This window comes from Leopardus geoffroyi, chromosome A3 (genome assembly GCF_018350155.1).
Source record: "Leopardus geoffroyi isolate Oge1 chromosome A3, O.geoffroyi_Oge1_pat1.0, whole genome shotgun sequence".
Lineage (NCBI taxonomy): Eukaryota > Metazoa > Chordata > Mammalia > Carnivora > Felidae > Leopardus > Leopardus geoffroyi.
The window spans coordinates 79285402-79312325 of NC_059336.1; the positions used below are offsets into that span (position 1 = coordinate 79285402).

General features: G+C 35.7%; 1 protein-coding gene across 11 annotated transcripts in view; it reads right to left on the minus strand.

Moving 5' to 3' along the window:
* Positions 1–26924, minus strand: part of USP34 (ubiquitin specific peptidase 34) — a 252897-nt gene that overhangs the window by 3841 nt on the left and 222132 nt on the right. For 8 of the 11 annotated variants that reach the window (XM_045446153.1, XM_045446155.1, XM_045446151.1 and 5 more), the window contains 14 exons: positions 25564–25612; positions 25379–25483; positions 25255–25299; positions 24178–24282; positions 22992–23139; positions 17198–17832; positions 16045–16202; positions 14539–14617; positions 12872–12998; positions 11959–12066; positions 10864–10968; positions 10623–10747; positions 9508–9631; positions 956–1035 (listed from right to left, as the gene is read on the minus strand). In XM_045446153.1, the coding sequence (XP_045302109.1) occupies positions 956–1035; positions 9508–9631; positions 10623–10747; positions 10864–10968; positions 11959–12066; positions 12872–12998; positions 14539–14617; positions 16045–16202; positions 17198–17832; positions 22992–23139; positions 24178–24282; positions 25255–25299; positions 25379–25483; positions 25564–25612 (1993 nt within the window). Of the gene's footprint in view, positions 1–955; positions 1036–9507; positions 9632–10622; positions 10748–10863; positions 10969–11958; positions 12067–12871; positions 12999–14538; positions 14618–16044; positions 16203–17197; positions 17833–22991; positions 23140–24177; positions 24283–25254; positions 25300–25378; positions 25484–25563; positions 25613–26924 lie in introns of those variants that run through there. The other 3 variants (XM_045446160.1, XM_045446159.1, XM_045446162.1) reach the window with 2 other exon arrangements.

Consider the following 26924-nt stretch of genomic DNA (forward strand, 5'->3'; position numbering starts at 1 on the left):
CAAAAAAACAAAACAAAGAAAAAAACCGAGGAAGTCATTTTCTCAAAGTCTCCTATGTACTATGCCATGTGATCAATGTAAATTAGCCTTTTAAAGATTCCTACTACAGAGAATAAAATGACATTTCTTGAAGGGATAGAGAGGATTCCATCTCTACACTTGAGGAGCTCAGTTTGTGAGGAGATAAACAACTATTACAGCACCGTGTGACACACATCCACCGGGAGAATAAACAGAGCATTACAGCCCAGGCAGGAGGCTGTACCAGAGGCATAAAGTGTTTCAGATACTGTAATGTGGGTAAAGTTTAGGCTAAAGTAAACAAACTCATCTCTTCCTCTGAGGATGGGCAGCTGCAACCAGTCAGGAAACCAAGTTTTCTCAGGATCTAAATGCGCCTGGTCCAAGGAATGAATCAAATCTTAGGACCAATCTGGTTTCTCCCCACTTCTCTGCCATTCTCCTCCAGAATGAAACAAGCATTATTTAGGTGCCCGCTTTAAAGAGTTGGCTCTTAAGATAAAGTAGGTAGGATATAGTGTTTCCTGTTCTCAATGACCATGCTGGTAAAAAAAAGTACATCAGACCCTTGAAAACCTACTCCAAGGTAACAGGTAAGAGGTAAGGGTAAAGGACAGGTAAAGGAGTTCCCCCAAAATACCTCCCTGTTTTGGACTTTTACCACAACTATTTATATTGACCTATAAATTACAAATTAAAATATATTAGCTTATTTGAAAATCCTGTGATACAAATCTACTGAAGTAAAAAACCTCAAAGGGCAACCTGATGCCCAATACTTAATAGCTATTATTTCCACTAATCATATTTTACCTACTAAGATTCTAAAACCTCCCCAATTTTTCCACCTAGTGTTTAACCCACTGTTCCTAAAATTACTGACCAAATGGTGAGGAGATGAAAGACCAAATCATCTAAAACTCATTTTCTTTACCTGAGTCTGGCATAGCTCAGTCCAAAGTTTGGGGAACAGTGCAAGATGAAGTGGCAAACCTTCATAGGCAACTAGGACACCTAATATTTGAAAGAAATCAGAATAGGTTATAATTATAAATTATACTACTGAGGTATTCAACTTTGTAGGTACAATTCTACAGGTATTTCTAGTCACAACTATGAATATTTTCTACATGTTTTAGAAATCTATAGAATACCTAAAGGGGAAGAATTCATTCCAATGCTTTAACCAGTGAAATAATTTAGAATGCAGTATACTTTGAATTTAGTCATATTCCACACCTCATTCCCAAAAGGATCTGAGGTAACTTAAACCAATTTGCTTTGTAAGTATTAGAACCTTATCTGGGACAACTTAATAAAGGTTATTGCAAGTGGTTCCAAAGCTTTCTTGGATTAAGGTACCACCCTGCATATTAGATAATTTTCATGGACTAGCTAAGCTGGAAGGGAGAGGTGCAAGGTCAAAGAGAGGATGAGGAGAATTAGAAAATATACTGGTCCTTCCTCTTTTACCTTGTTTCCCCGAAAACACGGAGAATTATGGTGGATTTACATAGACACTGCTCTTGAGTCTAACAGCTTCTAGTCTTGTCCCCAAGCTCTTCTGGGTAGACCATACTTAGCTGTATGTCAGTGTTCTATTTGGAACCTCTATTGAATAGTTTTAACCTTTCCTCTGACTATTCCAAATGTCAAGTATTATCTTTAAGAAATGTGTTCCCCTGCCCTATGCCCTACTTCTCAAAGCACAACTGTAAGTAAATTTCCCATCTTCCACACTCCCACTTCCAGCGAAAATCTGATCATGGAGAAGGAGAAATAATAAAAGTAATAAAAGTTATCCTCCTCCAGTTAAGAAAAAATTGAGTTAGACCTGAAGTCAACAAACTTTTAAAGTAAAGGGCCAAATAATAAATATTTCAGTCTTTGCAGCCAAATGATCCCCGTTGCAAATACTCAACTCCGCAGTAGTGTGAAAGCAGCCAAAGACAACACTAGACGAACGGGTGTGGCTGTCTTGCAGTAAAATTTTACCTAAGAACTTTGAAATTTGACTCACATGTAATTTTCATGTCACAAAAATATTTAGAATAACAGTATTTATTACAAAATGTAAAAACTCTCAGCGTGCAGGTATGCTCACTGGTTATACAAAAACGTGAGAATGCAGGCTTATTATTATTTGCCAACCTCTGGGATGAGCCAAGGATTCAAGAAAATCTTAAGACAGACAAGAAAGTCAGATCAGTCATCCAATTTAGTCATCCAAGGATGCCAAGATTCCCTTTTGTGGGTTAAGTTTATTTTCCTGTCAAGATTAACCCTTTGTAGAGAGATCCCCAAGCAAACTGTCATCTTTCTCTTTTATCCTAACTTAATCTGGTTGGGGCTGGAGGCATTTACCCACTATAAGATCACAATATATATAAGCAAACAAGGGTATGTCATCAAAACTGTCAGGTACAGGTAAGACTTTCTATGCTCCCATGTCCGTGCATCATAATCACCCATAAAAGTACAGCAAAGGGTGGCAAACTTTGGCCTACAGGCCAATTCTGGTCCACAACTTATCTTTGTATGGCCATGTGAGCTAAGGAGGGCTTTTGTATTTTTAAAGGATTGCAAAAGAATAGTGAAACAAAGAAGAGTGTGTGATGCAGATCATACATATGGCCAGCAAAGTACACTCTTTGCAGGAAGTCTGCCAACCCCTAAATCCTGCCCTGACCTAAACCCTCCCAGGTGAAAGTAGACTGCACATTACAATGTAAGTTTCTCTAGTCTTTGTCTTTATTCTTTTTTCTCAATTATTCCTCAAAACAAAACAATCTTTATTCCTATTTTCCACAACTACCAAAAAGCCAGCACTAGCACAACAAACAAAAAACTGTGGAGGTCTTCCCTAATCTAACATCACTTCCAATGTTTCAAAAGCATTGTTTTATCCTCATTTCCCTTTTTTTCAATGAAGAAATTAGGCTTAGAGAGACTATGTAATCTGCTCAGGTTCATCCCAAAAGCCAGGGAGCAAAACATCTACCCCAGGTAGATCTGATTGTGAAAACTGTAATCTTTTCAATAACCAGTGTTTCCCCAAACTTCAATCATTCATGCCATTTTCCTAAGTGTTTTCATATGTGCCTATCACGTACACTGTTTACTTAACACTATTCTTTAGATTCACTTAGGGAGGCTAATACTACATCAGCCTTAGGCAACAGAACTAAGAAGTCATAAATTTAGTATACTAGTTTTGTATTTTTGTGACACTGTAAGATCCATACCTATTTATGAATATACAATTATTTTCCCTGGACCATCTTACTATATATACACTACACTCTGGAAAACACTGTGCCACCATGGTGAACTAATGAAACCTCTTTCGCAGCCCTATTTCCTCTCTGAGGTGCACCTCCTTTGGAAGGAGGGCCATCCCTTCAGAGCAACAAAGTATCACTTTCTTTCTAGTCTAGCATTTTCACAAAGCACTGAGGGATCAGGGGTATCTTGGCTCTGTAACTCAAGGTAGAGGCCAATGCCATCCTACTCTACACATTCCCCCAATACGTTCTGGGGTGCTTTACTGGGTACAAAGCACAGGCATCCCGACGCAATCAAGGCACACGTCCAAGCCTTGTTTCAAGAATCAGGAAGAATAGGCCTAAGACATATTGGGTTCTGTCCACTTATCTTTCTTTATCCTGCGACTTCGGCATCCTCAACGGGTCCTTACCCCACCCCATCCATGAAGTACTATACAATAATCAAAAACTATTCCAAATAACTTTTCCTCATTAATAACACTTTATACTGTAGAAGCTACTAGATGAGTTATTAAAAATCTTTTAAAAACTGCTTTTGTAGGTAGAATGGTAATTCAGATGATTGCTTTGAGGATGAAGTATTGTATATGTATATTTACTGCTTAGGGTCTCTCCTATCTGAATTGTGTTAAGATTATTTGTCTAGTTTTCTGTAGCAGTGTTTAGCCCATCCAAGCATTATCCATGGGAAGTGGGAGTCAATGGATGAAAGCCCACAACTAATGGTTCACTACAGGACTGAATCATCAAGACATCTTAGCCACAGAATATCACACATCTGATTCTTCTGATTCCCCCTGTTCTCACTCATACCCATTAAGCAACCTATTGCTATTTATTTGGCTTCCCATGTTGGTTACTGGAAAAAAATCTGCTGGCCCTACCACAGAAGATTCAGATCACTGTGCCAGTTCTTCCTCTTTGTGAATTAACTTGTAATGAACTGCTAATTATAAATATATCTATTAAATGCAATTACTAAGTATTAGCCTGGGATAGATGGATTTGCCCTTGGTAGACGCTGCCTTCTGATCTGTACTGAATAACTGGTATATTCATTAACCCTAAGACGTCTTTTGGGAACAGCTAACTGGTTGTCAGTAGCATCAGGACATCAAAAAAGGTAAAGCATGAACCACAGCTGTCTTTTTTTTTTTTTTTTTAATTTTTTTTTTCGACGTTTATTTATTTTTGGGACAGAGAGAGACAGAGCATGAACGGGGGAGGGGCAGAGAGAGAGGGAGACACAGAATCGGAAACAGGCTCCAGGCTCTGAGCCATCAGCCCAGAGCCCGACGCGGGGCTCGAACTCACGGACCGCGAGATCGTGACCTGGCTGAAGTCAGACGCTTAACCGACTGCGCCACCCAGGCGCCCCCACAGCTGTCTTTTTGATAAGCTGAATTTCTGATTTGTTTACTTTTACCAAATATACTCATTTTTTAATTCCAGAGATTTTGAAGATTTTAGATTTTTAGGTATATACAATGTTACTTGCAAAAATTTCCTTTTACCATTTTTTACTTTCATTTACTAAGGCATTAACAAAACTGTCAAAAGCAATGTTAAATAATAAAGGTGATAGATTCTTGTTTTATCTCTGAAAATGAAAATTGTTTATAAATCTAGGAATTTGTCATTTAATTTTATTTGAGCATCTCACTGTTAATTTTGCATGTCAACTCTGGTAACTTAAAAAAAAATATTGGGAGTCTGCAATAGCAGTTTCCTATACTTTTTTTTTTTTCCTATACTACTCCCCTCCCACCCCCCACCCCCACTTTTTTTAAGTAGGCTTCATGCCCATTGTGGAGCCATGCAGGGCTTGAACTCATGACCCTGAGATCAAGACCTGAACGGAGATCAAGAATCAGATGCTTGGGGCACCTGGGTGGCTCAGTCAGTTGAGCATCTGACTTCAGCTCAGGTCATGTTATCTCAAGGTTCGTGAGTTCAAGCCCCACACTGGGCTCTGTGCTGACAGCTCAGAGCCTGGAGCTTGCCTCAGATTGTATCGCCTTCTCCCTTTGTCCCTCCTCCTCTTGCATTCTGTGTCTGTCTCTCAAAAATAAAATAAACATTAAGAAAAAAAAATTACAAAAAAAAAGCGGATGCTTAACTGACTAATAAGCCAGCCAGGCGATCTTCCTATACTACTACTAAAAAATTTTGTTCCCCCGCCACCCCCAAGACAAATGATCATTGCAAATGATTTCAAACTTACAGACATTTAACCCAGACAATGAAAGCAACCCATAATTTTATTCTTATACCACCAGAGTATAAGCCTCTAGGTTTGGTTTTTTTTTTTTAAACATGTACTAAGTGATTTTTCCTATTGTTCTAAGTCTGTGGTCACATTCTGCATACTGTTTTCCAATTTGCTTTTTTTTCATGTAATCTAAGGTCCTATCTTTTTAAAGACCATAAAATACAGATGAATTATTTAAAGACTATACAATAAATTACAGGTTTACTCAGCTCAACTCTTATTGTTGGACATCTGGGTTGTTTCCAGTTTTTATCCAATACAAACTGAGTGAAAATAAACACCCTATGCATGTTGTTGGACACTTTTATGAGTAGAGTAGGGTAGATTCTTAGATCTGGTATTGCGGGATCAAGGGTCATGAACAATCTAAAGTGATAATGGTAATAATATGCCTCCTCAAATTGACTCCATTAAAACATCTGTTCTTTCCCAAAACTGTTTAAGTATGCATACCATCTAAACTTTATCTCATAGTTGGGGGGAAAAAAAAGAGAGAAAAGAGAAATCATGATTAGTAAGGCAGGGAAAATCCTCATATGGTTACAACACATTTACTTGTTTTGTATGTGAAGAAGGTGCCTGTTGATGGCCTTTTACTTATTTTACTTAATGTCCTTTCCCACCTCACTGAATCCTAAAAATTCTTTATATATTGCCAATACTAACCACTTATCTGTTAAGAATGCAAATATTTTCCCCACTAGCTATATTTTCATCGATGGCATTTTTCAACATGTAGTAATTTCAATTTTTACATTGCCAAAGATTTTATTTTATTGTTTATGGGTTTTGTGTCCTGCTTAATGGTCTTTCAAATCTCAAGGTGCTAACTATGTGATTCTGTGTTTTTCTTTAATATTGTTATGACTTTATTTTTCACAGCTAAATCTTTAATCCTCCTGTAATCTATTTAAGTGTAAGATATTAAAGTCCTGCCCCTTCTCTCCCTAAGTAGCTGACTGATTCTCTCAATACCATACAATGTCCACAAATCTGACAGGTCATCTTAATTGACTCCAAATCCCCACGTATCCTTATGTTTATGTGGGGCTGTTTTCCACTGCTTGTGTATGTTTTTCTGCCCATGTATTTTCATATCTGCTTCACACAGTTTTAAACATTGTAATTCACTTTTATGTAAGAAAGAAGAGAAAATAAACCTGTATTTGCTGCTTTTATGCAAAAAAAGATAAAAAAATTTAATAAAAGTGGGGGATAGGTCTGTGATATTGTGATGTGTACTTCTTGCTATTTTGAATATGTGTATGTATTAAATCTTAAAAATAAAATAAAAAATTACTGATCTTTGGTAAGTTTTTTTTTTTTTTTAAATCAATAGTGCCAGTCCCTCTTATTCTTTTTTAGAATTTTTTTGGCTAAATTCCACTATTTTTAAATATCAAAATACTGTAATTTCAGACACAGTTATTTCACATGAAGTCAGTAGCTTTGTTCACTCTCCCCAAATTCTCTCCCCACTTGTGTCTCCGTAGCCCATGCCTACCTCCACTTCAAAAGCACTCCAACCCACACTTTACTGTTTTGCACCTGTAACTCTAATATACAATTATTACACAATTCCTTTTTGTCTCCCAACAAATCTTAAAATCTGCTTAGTTATCCATAAGAATTACCACAGAGACTTTTCCTCAAAACTGGAAGTGACCTACAATCATATAGGTCTTGAGACAACCCCACCTGTGGTCACAATATTCTGGCCCTTGGACCATCTAACGTCAAGGCTCAAATGATTAAGGACACAACCAGTTTAAATTTGCTCTTTCCTTGTTGCCAAATATAAGTTTTTGAAGAAATTATACAAGTTGAAACTCCTTATCAATTTGCCTGCTCCCTATTACAGTCAATGTGGGCTTTGCTTTCTCAAGCTCTCTCCTAGGTGCCTCTCCCTGGAAATAATCATTGCAACTGAAGGCAGGAGTTAACCTGAAACACTGGGATGTACTCTCGCTATTCAGATGACACATAAGGAAAGCACTGCTTTTAGGTCTTTGTTTTATTTCATATTCAAAATAATGTCTACTTTTCTGCATTAAGAGATAACCATGACTTCTGGGGAAGATGGCAGAGTAGGAGGATCCTAATAAAAATACATAAATGAATTAACTAATTAAAAAAAAAAGGTACAACCTGCTCAACTTGTGAAGGCTTTGTTTTGTATCAATACAGCCACCAGCCACATCTGGCTAAGTTTGGTTGAAATGAAATGAAAATTCCATTTCTTAAATCACATTTCAAGTTCTCAACACTCACATATGGCTTGCGGCTATCATAATGTGGACGATGATGCAGTTGGGAGAGTATTTCCATCCTCATACACTAACCGCTAGGAGGCAGCATCAACAGTGCTTCATGGTTATAAAAGGGATGGGAATATAAAATATGAAAGTTGATTTAGCTAATGCTGATGGCTAAGTGTATGTCCTCTTTCCCTTCCTCCTCGCCTCCATGTTTATTTTCCCTGAAACATGTATTTGTATTGATGAGGAAAGACAGTCCCAAAGAGGGTACAACATTCACTATTTGATCACAGCTGTTCAAGCAGCCAAAATAGTTCCTCACATAACTTTTGGTATAAATCACGTGAACACAATTACCAAGAACTTTTCGGAAGGTCAGCATTTTAAGAAGTCCCCCTTCTTATCTGGGAACAAGGCTGTGTTACCAGAATTCCTGGACATTTTCTCACACTCGATCACTGCCACTGCTAGGTTTTAGTTTTTTACCAAGTGCCATGACTGAACTGTGTAATCATGAAATGGCCAATCTCATCATGTGCTTCCCCACCCACAGCCCCCACGTGGCACTTCAGCCACATATGTATAAAACCAGCTAATGATAACAGGTGGAAGGAACAATCTTCCAAATCTGAAGACACTCTAATCACTTACCAATAAGATGGTTTTTCTGAAGAGGAATTATCCCTGACAGCTGTTACCACTTCCTTCTTCTTGGATAATGGAACCTAAGGTATGTTCACATCTTTTGCCCTACTTATAGTGGATCAAAACGTCTTCCATAGAAGGAAGGGGTTGTGATTAAGGAGGAGCACGATGGGGAGTTCTAGAGTGCGACAATATTCTGTTTCTTGACCTGGGTGGTGGTTCCATGAGCATTTCACTTCCTATGCTCTGAAACAAAACTACAGAACACTGGGAGAGGATCCTGGGCCATCCGTAAAGAAGTAAGACTCACAGGCCACACAGACCCTGGTAACTCTGGAGGTCCTAAGAGAGGGGACATATCTTCTAAAGACTTTTCAGCTAGAAAAAGTCACCCAAAGGGAGCAATTCTCTTATAGGTCTCAGGCACATTCTTGAATAATTTGAGTTTTTTGCCCTTTTATAACTCACTGATGGTTTTGTTTATATTTCTCATATCTTATCAAATTTCCTTTCTTCTCACTCATCTCTCTATTTCATGAGACTTACCTCCTAATTTACTCATATATGCACCTCTGCTTCATCCTGGCAAGCCCACTCAGTTTGCTCTTGGCATTGCCAGCTCCAAAGCACAGCTGGCACTATAGATCTCATCTTATCCTCAAGATCAGGGCTGGGAAAGTCCACCTCTCTAAGCCTGCCTCCCTAAAGCAGAGTAGTTTTTGGTATTTGTTTTTAAATTCTGCTGGGCAGATGGAGGAGGGCTTGGGCTTCTATGTACAAAGTGATCAGCCCTACTCCACACTCCTTTATAGGCCAGCTGAAACTCTGGGCAGAACTATTCAATGGAAACCAGTAAGTTGGTGTTTTCTTAATAAAAATAAAAATGTTCCCAAGAATAATTAATATTTTTAAACAGTCACTTTAAAAAAGAAAAAAAGGATGGTCTCATTTTGGTCTCCCCTTCCTGAGTGGCTAGGGGCTTAAAATAATTCAGTGGAATTTACTGCTCATCTTTTATACTTACTCAGCTTAACTAATGTTTCAGTAAATTTTTCACAGTTGATTGCAACTCGGCATAATAGATGGATGAATTGATGATAAGAAAAGAAGTAGTCTAGCAGCATACGATCATAAACGTCATCTTTGCCCTGAAGGTTAAAGATGATAAAATGGTTGCACTTAAATTGTATAATAAATTAAAGAGCATATTTTGTGCAAATGTAATAAGTTTAAACTAAAAAGCTGATTAAATATTTAAATTCTATAAGAACCTAGTTTTAAATTCCAAGTTTCTAGTAATGTTAAGATCTTAATTGTCACAAATTTATTTTCAGTGTGCAAATGCTATCAATTAAATTACCCATTATTTCTATATACTTTAATAAAGTAAAATTACTGTAGGATTTTAAAATGTGACACTTTAGTTCTACAGACATCATCAAGAAGAGTTGAATTAAATTTGATTTTTGAAATAGATTTCAAATGATTTCTGTAATGGTTACTACAGTGTTAATTATTTTTAATATTTTATAAGAACTTAAGTATATTTAAGATCCAAAGACGGTGGGCCAGGGGGAGTGTGAATGAAGTGGGGTGAAGATAGATAAAGGGAAAAATTGTTAAAAAAAATGTTGAAACTAAGATAAATTATCCTCTGTTCAATGTTCTCTATAATTTAGAATTAGCATTATTTTAGAATATGAATTAGAAGAGAAGAATCAGACTACAAATGATGATAAATCTATCAGTGATATTAGGCTTAGGTCAAGGGATTATAAGGAAAGGGCAGTAAATGAAGTCATTGATTATATGGTCAAATTTAAACAATAATAAACACCTAACTTGACTCTTCAGGTTTAGAAATATGACCCAGTTATAATTTAGCCTAGTGAAAAATACTACTAAGACTTTCTATTAGGGTATTTTTTTGAGGGAGGGAAAAAACTTATTACTTGTGCTTGTTGTTGATTTTGCAAATACTCAACCAACATTTCAGAGCACTAAAAGGAAAAAGTCCAAATGAGTCTAATCTTCTTAGGATCCACAAAATGGTCATTTAAATCTAATATAACTGCTAGAGGGGAAATTTCAAATTACTGTGTACTACAGAAACATGGTTTTCCTGGCATCCCAACATACCTTACTGGTTTCCACCATTGTGGGCAAGAGGCACATATTGAGTTCAGGGCGCGGAGGCCGAATATTGCTTTTCCCTCCTATTAGCTTGATATTTTCTCGACAAGGGAAATAAGGTCCAAGAGACACTAAGACATTAAAAGTGTACAATAAGAATAAATGGAAAAAATAAATCTCCATGTTTCAGTGTGCAGAAAGATTAAATGCCAACCACATTCAAGTACTGTGCTTGAGGAATACGTACTTGGTATATTACTATGATGATAAGTACAATGGTTGTGTTGTAGAAATGGAACCAGAGTATGAAGAAAGTCATGGGGACTCAAAAGCACAAGTTCCTTGAGGACATCTGAAAATAAAAACACAGTGTGAGTTTAAAGTAAAACTGGAGTATATATCTAACCTGCTACTTTGAAACTCACAAATCCTGTTAGGGTGATTGGTTGCAGTATGGCAGGTGGAAAGTTTTAATGAGTCTAAAACGGTTTTAGCTCCTGACATTGGGAGAAATTCTGTCTGATGCTCAAATCTGAATCAGCAGAGTTATTAACCACAATATCATTTAGAAACCAAAGTTTAAAACTATTTACGTGTATTTTATTTATCCAAGAGAAGCACCATGGATAAGTACACTAATGGAAATATTTCATGCACACTGATGTCGTGTCTTCATAAAATCAACATCACACAGACGTAAACCTTGTGATGATGACAGGCTACTGGTAGTCAGAAGTTACTGAAGTTACAGGCCAGTAATTCCACAGAACATCAGACCAAAACTGATTACTTATACATGACAGCCAGTTACTCACATCATTTTGTGAATGAAAAAAAAAAAAAACAAAAAACCATAAATAGTTACAGTCTCTAAAGAGGACTTTAAAAAGGTAAAATACTCATGAGTCTGAGAACAGCTACTAAGAAGTATCTTTAGGCAAAAGAACGGACAGTGAAATAATTACTCCAACTCTTTATACTATCAGCTCTCCTTTGTAAACATTTGTGTGATTCTACCTTGTTTATATAGGACTAGAAGATTTCAGAGCTGCAAAAGATCTAGAAATAACCTAAGCTTAAAGAGCCTAGATATGTTATGTGACCTGCCCATGATCACATAATTACTGGCATGTTGAAAAATATAACTAGATTTTCTAGGATTTGCTGGCCAGTATGAGTTACACATAAAAAGTAAAAATGTTTTCTGAAGCTAATACCACATCTATGGTATTAGCTTATTTCTGAAGCTAATACCACAGAACTAATACCACATCTTGCAAAAAATATTCCGTAAGAATCTTCCACTAGGTTTTCACACAGGTATATTTTCCAAGTAACTTACCTATACAGGCATTTCTAAGTTCTGGAGGACTATAGGAATTAAGAAGAGTTAACAGTTTATGGGCAAATTCAATTCGCTCCTGCCACTGGATTAATGCTTGTTTCACATCTGCAAATACAAAAGCATACATAAATATGCCACTTGAGTTCAAACTTCCTCACAATTATTTTCTATTATTACCTACAGAATGCTAACACTAAGAAAATCAAGTTAATGACATAAACATCTTTGGTGAAAGCTAAGTGATTATTTTCATGAGATAGCTACTAACTGTTAAACCAACTAGATTGCTTTGAGAGACACAGAGCACGAGTGGGGTAGGGGCAGAGAGAGGGAGACAGAATCCCAAGCAGGCTCTGCACAGAGCCTGATGCAGGGCTCAATCTCACGAGACCAAGACATGAACTGAAACCAAGAGCCAGATGCTTAACCCACTGAGCCACCCAGGCGCCCCAAACCTGTTAGGTTTCTTAAAACACATTATTTTAGTCATGAATATGTCCGTTTTCTAGAAATTTATATGAAGTTCAGAGTTCACACTGTGGGGGAGAGATATATTTTATAGTTATTTCTCTTGAAACTAAAAATAATCTAACCTAAGCCATGGAGGTTTCCAGCTGGAGAACCTTCACAAAATACCCATGTTGTTACACTGCTTGGAAGCATTTTCTAGTCTCCTAAATCTTAACACTTGTAAGACGCTGCCTATTTTCCAGGAAGGCATTAGAGAATAAACAAGAGCATTCCAGCTTTATATCGGGAGGTCATGATGAATATTTGATGACAGGGAGCATTCTCATCTTCTGTACCATCAACTAGAGATAAAGACAAAAATCTCTGAAACATGTGGTTTGAAACCCTTATTTTGTTCTGTAATAGTTAAAGGTAACAAAAATAAGAAGAATGACCAAACCTTTTCTCTGAAGATATGGGCGTGTAGACTTCAAAACTGAAAGGAATATTGACAGAAGTTCTACTAAATCTCCAGTCACATGGCAAGCTGTGGCTTCATGATACATCATGTGCAGAGTGTTGAATGACTACAAGTGATTTAAAAAGATGGAAATTTTCATTTCATTTTTACTTTACTGAGCCACAAAATGTTAGTGCTCACCCTTTATGACAGATATTTCCAGACTTTATGTGTGTGCCCATGTGCCCAAAGCAAATGTATTTGCTTTCTACCTAAAAGTCAAATTCTCCCAATTCAGCTCTTCCTTAAAATACAAAAACAGTGCTCACCTGCAGAGCTGATATTTTATGCATACATTTTGATCTGAAGGAATAATTCGTTTAATCATTTTGTTTGTTTTTGGTTACTGTTTACTCTAAGGCCACAAGCCTTAGATTGCAAAGCAGCAGGCAACAAGATTATGAAGAATGGGTAACTGCTGTCTCTAACATTCTAGGGCTTCGGAAGGAAGACAATAGTGAAATGGTTGTCAGCTATAGCCAAAACAGTACACCTGAATGAGGAAAAAGGGCTCCAAAAGGTAGAATTCCTTTAATCATATTAGCTTATTAAATCTTTTCATTCCAAATCCTTAGCTTTTTTTTTCCTATTTCATTTTACACAAAGCTTTTTTTTTTCTAATCCTCTCAAATCAGTTCCCTATAACCTATATACTATCCATAATTCAAAGTTCAAAATCCATCGTCTAGCATCTGTAGTGGTACCTTAACTAAACAATGTACTTGTATGGCACTTAACCTATAAGCCATGAGGACAGGAACCATGTCTGTCTTGTTCACTGCTGTATACCCAGTGCCTAGCACAATGCGTGGCACAGAGTAGACATTCAAACATCTGTTGAATGAAAGAATGAAATTCTCACTACTCTTCACATACCTTTTGTTCTAGCCAAACAAAAATATGTGGCATTTTTTCAAATATGACAATACTTTGTTGCCCCTGTGGTGACCACATCATTTATCTAAATACTCTCCCACTTATCTTTACAAGTTCAAATTCTTCATAAGTGCAGTTTCAAAAATGTGGTTTTCCTATTCTGTAACACCATTAACTGAAAAAGCTATCCTAACTCTTATTTCTCATGGTATTCTTGGCATATATTCTTTTGTCTTCTCTCCATTATTAGACTAAGGGGTAAACTGTACCTCTATGGCTTTAAAATCATCTCATAGTTGTGGATGTTCAAGAATTGTGGGAAGAATGAACAGGTGATTTTAACCACCTATAACAGTATCAATGGCTTCCTCTGATGATGGTAATCTCAGTTTCTTAACTGTCAAATAAGTGAGATCTTGAAAAATTGTGCTAGTGATTAAATCACATGAATTTCATCTGTTTCTACCCTTACAAATGGAATCAATAAAAACAGTGGTTGTTCTAAATACAAAATAAGAAGTATGGAATTACAATGCACAAAGAAAACAACAACCTAAAAACTGTCACCTTATTATTCTTGGAATATACATTGCATTTATTGATCTGTATAACCAAAATCTAAAGACCTATAAAACAGTCTAGCATGAATATTAAATATCCATAAAAAAAGAAGTCTTGGTGAAAACATTAAAATGAGATACGTCTACTGTAAAATGGAATAAAATATTTACCTCAGTCATCAGGATCAACCCTCGATTAAATACAACAAGTAGTCTGTCTTCATCAGATTCTAATAGTATTCTGAAGGCACTAGAAGAATACATAAAGTCCAGGTTGAGAACTCTGCATCAGAATGGAAAACTCAGGTGACAAAAAAATAGAACTAAATGGTCATTTAGACTCTCTACTTTTCTACCTACAGGAGAGACTGTTTATATCTGTTTTTTAGTAATGTAATAAAAGGAGATAATATTAAGAAACGCTCTCAATAACATGGAGAAAAGTTGCATATGCTAGTATCTAGTCAACAATTGCTCGAAACAGTGGAAGAGAGGTATCATGTGAATATTCTTAAAGTTTCAGTATAAATAATGTTTATTTTTTATAATGGGTTTATCTTCTGGATAATAACAAAATACACTTATACTATCCAAGCACTCATCAGCTGGTTCTTGGGAAGAAAGAGAAACATGAAGGGGAAACATTAAACACACCATGGCCTTGAAAATAATTTATGTGATAATCCTCAAAAGTAGTTGTATTGCTCCTGTTAACAGACCTAATTTCATTATCACGTACTGGAAACTGCTGCTATATAGAAGTACAACCAGAATTCCTTCTACTTTAGTTAGATGTTTTCTTTACTTTTTCAAAAAAGAATTAAGAAAGCTCAATCTTTTTTTTTTTTTTTTTTTTAAGAAAAAGATAAATAGTAAACCTTGGGAAAACAATGTATTTAAAATTAATGCCAACATTTTAAAAGAATTCCTTTAGAGCAAAAGCATAAGTTAACTCATTTTGTGTACTAATAAAGATTCAAATTTGAAAATTTTCTCAAGAAAACCTGAAATAACTTTATCTTGGTTGATCAAGCTTAAAATATTATAGTGTTCAAAGAAATACTGCCAAAATGTGCCCCATAAAGGACATTACCTCCAAGTCTTAAATGTAATACACAGAAGTGTTTTAAGAAATTAACTTGGACTTTCTACAGTTAAGGGAATTATGTGTCATTTGTTGCAGAGTTCCTTTACAACCATTCAATAACTTCTGTAGCTCTGAACAATTATAATGATGTTTTGTTATTTGGCTAATTCTTATAGTTAAAAAAGACAGGTAGATCTGGGCTAAACAATTTAAAACATTAACAGTAAGACTCATCCAAAGATGGAGAAAGCTGTTTTTGGAGGCCTCTAGAACTGAACTGTCTAAGCATAAGTCAGGATGAATAGCAACACAGAGGAGGATTCAAGCTTCAGATTTAAGATTATACATTAAGATTCTGATAAAACACATACAAACAATCCAAAACCAAAACAAAGTAGTGTTAATTTTTAAGAGCTAAATCCTTCCAAGGTAACTACATGGAAAATGCTTCCCTAATAACTTTCAAGAATTGGCAAACTCTCAGTTATAGTTTAATTATAACTCTTCAAAAGGTCCAAAAGGATAGTGCCCATTTCCTCACTTGGAAAAACAAAACATATTTAAAAAATCACCAGAAAACATCTTTTTACCTTATTAAAGTAGTCCAGCAGGAGCGGCCATCTAAGCAACGTAAGTAACAACTTATGGTTGTTTTCTTAAACTGTTTAATATCTTCTAATTCTTCTTCTCTCATATCTGGCCTCTGAGCTATAAACAGCTGCATCAGGTTAAACAGTTCTTCTACTGCCTAAAAAGGGCAAAGAAGCATTCTGGTGACCTTTTAACCCTACAACATTTTAGAACATTTCCTCTATTGTAGGCATTCTAAATTTCTTGGCTGGAAATTAGGTTATTCTTTCTTGGCGGGGGGGGGGGGGGGGGGGGCGGGCGTGTGGAACAATTTACTACATCATGTCTAAAGGATCTTAATTAAGGTGCTTTTTTTCAACAGGAAAAAGTAGTATATAATTCAAGGATACCAGTAATTAAAATACTCTTCATTGCATTCATTTGACTGAACTCTTAAGTAAATGTTGAATGTATTGAAAATGCCACTACTCTCCACTCCCACCATCTCCCATTTAGCAAAAAACTTCTCATATTAGCAGTTTGTGGCCTCTAGGTTGACAGCTTGAAAAAAGGGTTCTTCACTCTTCTTCCAACCCCTTTCCCAGACTTAAACCCTCTTGATGTCATCTTGAGTTTACAACAGTGTTAAGAAGCAACAGTATAACGGAATATCCAGGAATGACAGCTATACATGAAGGGGGGAGTTTTTAATATGAAACTTATAAACAGTCTGCAGAAATAAAGGTACCAGATTTAGACCGCATATATTTGTATTCTGATGGACTCCTTAACCATTTCATTCCTCTGAATGCAGTTAAGAAAAAAACACTAGGGAATACTACAGCTAAGATAAAAATATTGCATAGTTCACAGCTTAGCACAGCATGTAGATCTTGATAATAAATATCTAAATAAATTAAAATAGCGAAGTTCAATTAGAGATAAAATTTCAACAGCAACCTAAGAATTATCCGTATTACTTACCAATGTTATAGTACTACAGCATTTTATACATATATTCAAGAAAACAAATACACAGTAAGTTCTTAAGAAAGAACAGTTAAAGTTAGACTATACATATTTCCATATTTTGTCACCACTTCCCACCAGGGGGACAAATTGGTTATTTCCAATCAATTTGAAGATACAGAAATAATTATCAATTTTACTCACTCCAGGGTATTGGCTGGCATGTGGTGTAAGATTCTTAAAGGCCCATTGGATGTTCTGGTGAGAAGCCAGTTGTCGTGTGAATGCAGGAGACTGTTCACAGCAGAGCCTCAGAATGCCGTAGTAGGCTGGCAGCATCCCACGGTTAAAAAGCACCACATCCTGATCATCATGGTCAGCAAGGATGTAATTGAAGGCAATGTTCTTGGTTACCACTGGGTTCTGAACAATAAGGCGGATATTCTCTGGACAGTCAGCACACACATTGTACCAAAATGAAAGCAAAGCCTGTTTATTGTGATTTGTAGCTATTGCTGGCTCAGAAAGTTTAGGCTGGAAAAGGTTCCACAAATCCATGAAATATGTGGAAAACATCAGCTTCTCAGTTTTGGAAATTAAACAGTAAGTCATAAAGCTAAAATAGGGCACTAGCTTTGTAGTGCCATGAACAGCAGCATCAACATAAAGTTTGGCTCTTGAGAGCAAACCAAGGAGCACGTTGTAGACCTGATGTAGGACTACTGTTGTGTCTGGACTGAGTGGAAGGTCACGGGTTGGGATGTGCAAAGACCTTGTTGACCGGAACATCTGGCGGAATGAATTGCTTGGTATAAGGGACACCAGAAGATAAGCTGCAGCTATAAAATGTAAAACAAAACTGTCAGATCCTTATAAGATATAAAACAGACTGAAGAGCAGTCATTAAACACAAAGCCACTCTTCTCTTAAAAAATCAAAATGATTAAAAATTAAGGGACATGAACATTTCTTAATATCGTTCTGCTCTACCACTGGCCCCAAAGAAAGATCCCAAGGAATGATGAAAACAGACGCCTTCCATTCTGTCATTGTTACTTTTAAAGTAGTGACAATAACTGCATTAATAGAAACAGTTTTTAACCTTCTTGGTTAGCTTTCCCAAGATACAGAATTTTCCACTTATTTTATCGTTTCATTTCTTCTTAGGAAATAATATGGTTTACCAGGAATAATATAGCATTTGGAGCCAGAAGACCTAGCTAAGGCTGTCTGACATGGTCAGATCATTCGATGTTTTAGCGTCTTACTTTTCTTCTTCTTTACAAAATGATGATAAATTATTTTGTAATGATTTACAGTTAACAGTAGAATGTAAAGTTACAAAAATAGAATGAGACCTTCTATTTTAAAGTTCATTATAATGTAGAAGATTATATATATGCCAACTATAGAACATTAACTTTGGAAAATCTTTAAAAGTCTTCTGGGCTAAATTTGTATTAAATTTTTTTTAATTTGTGTACAGTTGTCATACAATGTTATATTAGTCTCAGGTGTACAACATAGTAATTCAACTTCTCTTTATGTTAGGCTATGCTGCCCACAAGTGTAGCTACCATCTGTCACCACACAACACTATTACAGTATCACTGACTATGTTCCCTATGCTGTCTCTTTTATCCCCATGACTTATTCATTCCCTAACTGGATGCTTCTAGGCTGACTCTGAATGCAAAGAAAGAATCCCTCCTTCAACATACCTGAAAAAGGTTATTAAGTATATTAATTCTGAGAGGTAAATAACTCATTAGTTGAGTCCCTCTGTAAAAAGTTACTATGTGCAAAGCACTGAGCAAGGTACTTTAAAAATATTATTTTATTTAATCCTTACAATCATCCTGGAGGTAGGTGATGTTACATTGGAAAATCTGAATCTTGGAGAAGCAAAGACCAAGGTCACACAGATAAAGAGGTAGAGCTCAGATTTAGCCTTGGGAAATGATAAGGATGACAATGACAGTAATGATAATGGTCAAACAACAATAATCACAACAACAAGAACTGCTAACATTTCTTGAACATTTATACTATTTAACACCGTTATTTTATGTAGCAAGCACTACTTTTATTATACTCACTTTCATTCGGACTTAAAACAGTAAGACTATACCCATATTACACATCTAGTGGCAGAGCTGGAATTCAAACCCAAATATACCCGATTCACGAGCTAATGCTCCTAAAAAGTCATCATAGAACCTCCTCACGTCAAGGACTCTAATGCCTTAGTTTAACTCTTTTCACTATGCCTACTAATTGTTTCCTACTATTCTACCTATAATTTGATAATTTCCAGTGTTCTGTCAAAGCAAATAAAGTTAGTTTCTAAGATTAACTGTAACCTGTTTTAAAGATTTATTTCAAATTAAACTTTATGCACAACTTTGTGCACAATACTCCATCTCTACATATTTTTCCCTCTATACGTTGCTCTGGTTAGTCTGTTTCCAGTTAGGCTCAATTTGGTATGTGTTTCAAAAGTTAAAACTTGGCATTTAAGGGTCATTCTGTTCAATTTTTGTTTAAGCTGCTACTGAGACAATTTGTGATTAGCAAAAACTTACTTAGATTAAGTTATATATTTTTATCCCAATATTTTATTATGCAAAATTTTCAAACACAATGAAAGGTTTAAAAAACTTTACTAAAGACCCACTTAAGGGGTGCCTGGGTGGCTCGGTCGGTTAAGCGTCCGACTTCGGCTCAGGTCATGATCTCACGGTCTGTGAGTTCCAGCCCCGCATCGGGGTCTGTGCTGACAGCTCAGAGCCTGGAGCCTATTTCAGATTCTGTGTCTCCCTCTCTCTCTGCCCCTCCCCTGTTCACGCTCTCTCTCTGTCTCAAAAATAAATAAACGTTAAAAAAAAAAAATTAAAAATAAAATAAAATAAAATAAAATAAAGACCCACTTAAATTCCACAATTAACATTTAGCTTTGCTTTATCATATACCAAACCATCTATTTATTTCTTGAAGAGCTATCTGCTTTAAATAAAAAATAAGTTCTCCTTGGGAGAAATACACAGCTTTTAAATTATGTTTATCACTGAGAACAGTTAAGAAGGTCAATATGAAAGAACAGACCATTTTGTTAAAAACTGCCTTGCTATGACTGAAGAGTTCCTTTATTTAAGTTCTATGCTAGAGACAACTTAGGACAAATCTACTTCCATTTCTATATGGCAACTCTTCAACTATTTTAAGACACTTATCATGCCTCCATTTTTCTTCTTTTCTCTAAACATTCTAAAGCATTCCTTAAAATTATTTTGTAAGATTTAATAGTATTTCTCTGTAGTTTTTCTTCTATACATGTTACTCTAATTCTTATTCCAAGGTTTATTGTTCTATGAAAATATTTTGGCTGTTTTTTCAAGTTACATTATCAAAAGCACTTTTTCATATTACTATAGTCTAAAACTATTACAATTTTTATTTTTTTAAAGTTTATTTATTTTGAGAGAGACAGAGACCGAGTGAGAGAGAGAGTGAGAGAGAGAAAATCCTAGCCCAAGTGGGGCTCAAACTCAACTGTGAGATCATGACCTGTGCCAAAGTTGGACACTTAACAGACTGAGCCACCCAGGCACCCCTAAAACTATTATAATTTTTAAATGATTCATTATAACAATTTATTTCCCAGCTGAACATCCAGTTTTTAATTTTTCACAATTATAACTAATGCTATTTAGGCATCCATACATTAGATGACTTACTTCTATTGGAATCCTTCAAATGATACTACTGAATTTAAAAAGGGCAAAGCATTTTGAAGTATCTTGATACATACTGCTAAATGGCCTTTCATACCGTAATGTTAACTTACTTCACTGCCGTGTATGAGAATACCATATCCTCAGTACTGTCATGAATATTAGGAGTAACCATTTGTTTAAAAAAAATTTTTTTTTGGTTTAGTGTAAGTTTTTTTTATTGCTTTATGATGAGAAGTCAGGACATGAATGCCACCAACATATATGTCAGCATTTACAAATAACCCATTACTATTGAGTTACATAAAGTGGCAGGAAAAATGAGCCTATGAGTACCAATGCCGATCCACGTGTACCCACAAGTTAAGATGTTTTCCCCAAGTAATCTTTTAATTTTACAATAAGTAGAACAGGAGTGCCAGGGTGGCTCAGTTGGGTAAGCTTCCAACTTTGGCTCAGGTCATGATCTCATGGTTCATGACTTTGGGCCCCACGTCGGGCTCTTTGCCAACAGCTCGGAACCTGGATCCAGCCTGCTTTGGATTCTGTGTCTCCTCTCTCTCTGCTCCTCCCCTGCTCATGCTTTCTCAAAAATAAACATCAAACAAAATTTTAGAGTAGGCAGAAAACACAGTTCCCATACACTCTTTTCCCCCTTTCTCCTATTATTAACATCTATTATTACTATGGTACATTTGTTGTAACTAAGGAACCACTACTTTTAACTAACCTCCATACTTTAGATTTTATTAGTTTTGCCTTAATGTTCTTTTATTTTGGATCTAGGATACATTACATTTAGTTATCATGAATCCTTAAGCTCCTCTTAACTGTGACAATTTCTCAGGCTCTCCTCGCTTTTCGAAAACCTTGACAGTTTTGAGGATTACTGGGGTCAGGTATTTTTGAATAATGTCCCTCAAATGGAGTCTGTCTCTTGTTTATCACTATTAGACTCAACTTAACTTATGGGTTTTTGTAGGGAAGAACACACAGGTAAGGTGCCCTTTATACATCGTATTACATCAAGGATATCAAGGGTACATGCTATCAACACATATTATTGATGTTAACCTTAATCACCTGGCTGAGTTTATGTTTGTCAAATTTCTTCACTTAAACTAACAACCCACCCCCCCCCGCCACCATCTACTCTTTGAAAGCAAGTCACCAAACTCATACTCAAGGGGTTGGGAGATTAAGCTCCACCTTCTTGAAGGATGTACATAAATTATTTAGGATTCTTCTGTATGGGAGATTTGTCTCCATTTATTTACTTAACTATTTATCAGTACGGATTCAGGGCTATTTATTTTACACTGCTGGTACAATCCAGTGATATGTTGTTTATTTTTTTACCCAAATTGTTCCAGCTTTAGCCACTGGGAATTCTTTCAGGTTGGTCTTGTGTCCCTTTGATATACCCCCATTATTTTGTTTTTTGAAAACTTCTTTACTTTCTGGTCTTACAAGGTGCTTCAGGCTCATCTTGCAGATTACTTGCCCCAGTCCTAGAATCAGCCATTTCTTCAAAGGGCTATTATTTGTTTTATCAGAGAATAGTGTTTAGAAACAGAGATCTGGGTATTTGATGTGCTTGTTGCTACTGCAATGTCACTGATTCTAGGCCTTTTCAGCAGACAGCTAGGAAATATGATTTTAAATTTAGTGATTAAAGAAATTTAAAAATACTATTCTGATTTTTGTTTCTTTGAATATTATCAAAAGAGGAAATATTCTATTTATTTACAAGCAATTTTCTAATCTGTGAAATATCTATTCTTCGTATTTGTCCACTTGTCTTCCAAGATCTTTGTTTGTTCCCTTCCAGCCTGTGTAAAGGATTTATCATTTAACTCCCATAACTTCAGTGAATATTTTCTCTCAGCTTGCTCTATGTTTTTATTATTACTTTACTCTTAGCCTTGATGTCACTTTTAAAATAGGATTTTATGATCCTTTATTCTGTTCACTTAATGCTGATCATCTTTTGTTGTCCATTAAGCAAGGAAACAAAAATGGTAGTGGTGGTTAGGTCACCCAAAACAGGACAGTTTCTTATCCTTAAGACACCAAAAACATTGCAGATATTTGCAAAACATAGTCATAGGTTTCCAAATACTAATGTAACTTTGGCCTTTAAGAACAGTATCTCCAAGAGCCTTTGCTCCATACAACAATGGGCATACTATAGTCACCTTAAAAAACAAACAAAAGCAAAACTTGGAACAAATGGTTCGATAAGTTCTGAATATGTGACTTACAAGTCCTGACTCTAGGATAATTGTGAGCCAAAAGAAACCGCTCGACCCAGTTTTCCATATTCTGCAGGACCCAGCTGTGTGCCAGTTTATTTCGGGGTGTCTGTACTGCCAACCAATCCAGACACTGAGAAGGATTGTATTCAATTACCTACAAATAAAATGACAAGAACGGAATATAAAACCAACTGAACAGTTACTGTTTTACTTACTTTTGGTATATACCATTAAACACTTACAGCCAAGACAGACTTTTGAAAACTAGAGCCTAAAAGAAGTTTCACCCATGTTTTCCTCCACTTTTAAAGCTATGTCTATCATTCAGAAAAATCTGACATTAGTTTACAAAATAAAATTAAAATAACCAAGGGCTCTAACACAGAACCAGGAAGAGAATTCAATGATTTTTAGGTCTTGTTAAATTTATAAACTTAATTAACAATGCTTTTAATTCTATAAAGTTTCTCATCTTTATTTTTCTTACTGCTTGCCTAATCTATTACTGCTCATGAGAATGAAAAATAGTAATTGCACTGCTAGAGAGATTTTTTTCATGGGAAAAGGAAACCTAGGAATCTAGAGTTGGAAAACTATGGCTTTTGGGCCTTACCCGCTCATTATGTACTGTCTAGATAGTTTTATGCTAAAGTAGCAGTGGAGTGGTTCCAAGTGAGATCACAGGGCCCACAAAGCCTAAAATGTTTACTAACTGACCAGTTAGAGAAAAAGTTTGCTGACCCCTGGTCTAGAGAGTAGGTTTCCTCACGCTCACTAAAAAGAAATTCGGTGACCACAACAGCAACTCTGAAAGAGAGGAAGCTGTTGGTACTTCCTCTACCATTTCTGTCAACTGCTGAAAACACTTGGCTTGTATTTCTAAGATCCTATCACTTCACAGAATCCTTTTTGAGGGGAGGGGAATGAGCACCCTAGATTGGCTAAAGGCTTTTTTCTATGACTCTACAAGAAAGTCTTTAAAGACTTTCTTTAAGGTGAGTGGGAGACTAGACAAGAACTCTTTTTAACCCCAAACCTCCTGACTAAAGACTTCTTCCCTGGCTTGTGACTTACTTAAACCATTCTGGATTACCTAAGAAGAAACTGGTACTTAAACTGCTAATGACTTCATTACGAAAATAAAATTCTCAGAAAAAGAAATACTAAAATATCTATTGCAAGACTTACTTACCTCCCATATCCTCTGCAGAATGTAAGATGCAAAGGGAGGCATTCCTGGAGGTCCACCAGCAAACTCCATTAGCATAGTCAACAACTTGAAGAAAGGATTGGCTGCCTGTAAGACACATATATACCTGTGCATTTAAATGTATTTGAACCCCTCTGTTTCTGCAGAAAAGAAACACGTAAAACTCTTCTACAGATCACATTTAAATCTGTGTTACAAGACCTCAGAACTCCTGCATATAAACTGAACTATCATAAAGCAGCAGGCTCAAACTGGGATACAAAGTCAACTGCAAGGGTACCACATGTAACAGAAAACACATATTCTTCTGGATGTCAATTTGGAAAAAAAGCAAATCAAAACTCATTATTGAGACAAGCTTGGTACTTGGAACAATTTAGGTTAAAAGTTTCGTGTAGCATCCCTTCATCACTAAGGTGTAATTTACATTAATATTTGACAAGTATGTATCACTAAAGTGGCTGTAACATTACCATTTTACAAAAATACTTTTATATAATACTATATTACTATATTTTCCACATCTTTTTTCATCTATGCCGAGTCCTGGTTGGTCTATTTTTTCCTTAAACACAATTATGATATATGCTTCAAATCAAACTTCAAAGGTTACTATCTAGGTGGCATTCTAGTATGTTAAACTTACATGTAAATTTATATTTAATTGGGAAAATTACATTTATGATAACAAAATACAAAGGGGTAATTCAGTGTATTCAGTTACACACTTAAAACTAAGTTGTGGTGGGGCACGTGGGTGGCTCAGTCATTTAAGTGTCTCTTGATTTTGGCTTAGGTCATGATCTCATGGTTTGTGAGTTTCAGCCCCGCAAAATCAATCAATCAATCTCTCTCTCTCTCTCTCTCTCTCTCTCTCTCTCTCTCCCCCCAGTCCTCTGCTTGTGCTCTTTCTATTAAAATAAACAAACATTTAGAACAAATAAATAAAACTAAGTTATGTTATGGGAGAAACCTTGATATTTTTTCAAGAACAATTAGAAAGGTTTATTTGAAAGCTCTAGTAGTCTTAAAAACATGAATTAGCTAATGTGTACATACCTCAGGAGTCAACTTTGCTATTGATGTGAAAAGCATAGACACAATCTAAAACAGAAAAAGGAGGATTTCAGAACATTCTTTTAAAAATTACCAAAAAACTTTAAGACTGTATCTCAGCACTTACATGTTCTGCAAGTCGATTATTGTATCGACAGAGGCTGAAAATCAGATTACAAGTTTGTCTTATATTGATGCCATCACGAATATGTTGAAACAAGAAGGGGAATCCCTGTTAAAAGTAAAAGTTGTTCATTTAAGAACCATTATTATTTGTGTGATTATCAAATCCTCTAATATAGAAAGTATTACCTTTCCTCCTGTTAATGCTGCCATGTCAGTCTGTGATAATGTCAAATGCCTGAAAGGAAACATTAGTGGAAATAAGTTTTTCTTCCCTCTGTGCTACATTACAGCTGTTTGCATCATGACATGCATCAAAACTGCCAATTCAATTACAACTGTACCAAACCACTAACACAAAATGACTTTTGAACCTTCTGCTAGCTAAACTTACTTGCTAGATGTCTCTTAGACAATTTTTCAAGATACCAGAATTGTGGAAGCCCAAATCTACTTTATTTCACATTTAATTAACGCTATATTTTTGTGTATTATAAACACTAGAATGGGTCTTAGTTTGTTTTTTTTTTTTACATGAGATCCTTTAAAACAAAATGAACTTATAAGAAATACTAAAGAGTTTTCAGTTACCAGTTTATAATTTCTGTAATAACTTATAGAACATTTCAGACACATAGGAAAACAGTAAGATTGTGGAAGTATCCCATTACTCAGCTTCAAATTACTAATTCATGACCAGGTGTGTTTCATTTGTACCTCTCACTCACTCAATACGGACTATTCTAAAGCAATTCCAAGTATTTTACCATTTAATCCAAAAACTTCAGTATATATTTCTAACAGAAAAATTTAAAAAACATCCATACTACCATTACTCACACTTAAAATAAATCCACAATTCTTTACTATCATACAATATCCAGTGTATGATTACCTCAAGTTTCTAAAAAAATTTTTAATATTTAATCTGTTTGAATCAAGATCCACATAAAGTCCTCTGTTCCAAGTGGTTCAAATGTCTTTTAAGTATCTTAGAGACTACTGGTTTCCCCTCCAATTTTATTTTTATCTTGCAAATTTATGAATTGAAGAAAGTAGGTGGTTCGTCTTGAAGAATATCCCACATTTCCATTTTGTTCACTGTATCCTTGGGGTGTTGCTTTAACATGTTCCTCTGACGCCGTATTTCCTGTAAACTGGTAGTTTAGATCTAGAGACTTGATCATATCTAGGTTTGATCTTTTTAATCAAGCATGCTTTATAGGAGATGGTATTGACTTTCATCAGGAAGCACACAATGAAAGGCTGTCTTTTTGTAGCATTTTCAGTCAATGATGATCATTTCCTAGATCCATTACTTCATTCAGGTTGCAAAATACAGACATACTAATTCCAGCATTACTTGCTCATTTATTAGCTCAAATACCTCCAAGACAGCAAACTTCCTCTCATTTACCCATTGGTTGCCATGAGGGATAATTCTTGCTGATAAGATAAATGCTTGATATCATTCCTTTATTAATAAGTTTCCAAAATTATGATTTGGTTTCCTACTATACTCCAAAGGTTACAAGTATTTTGTTTGTTAA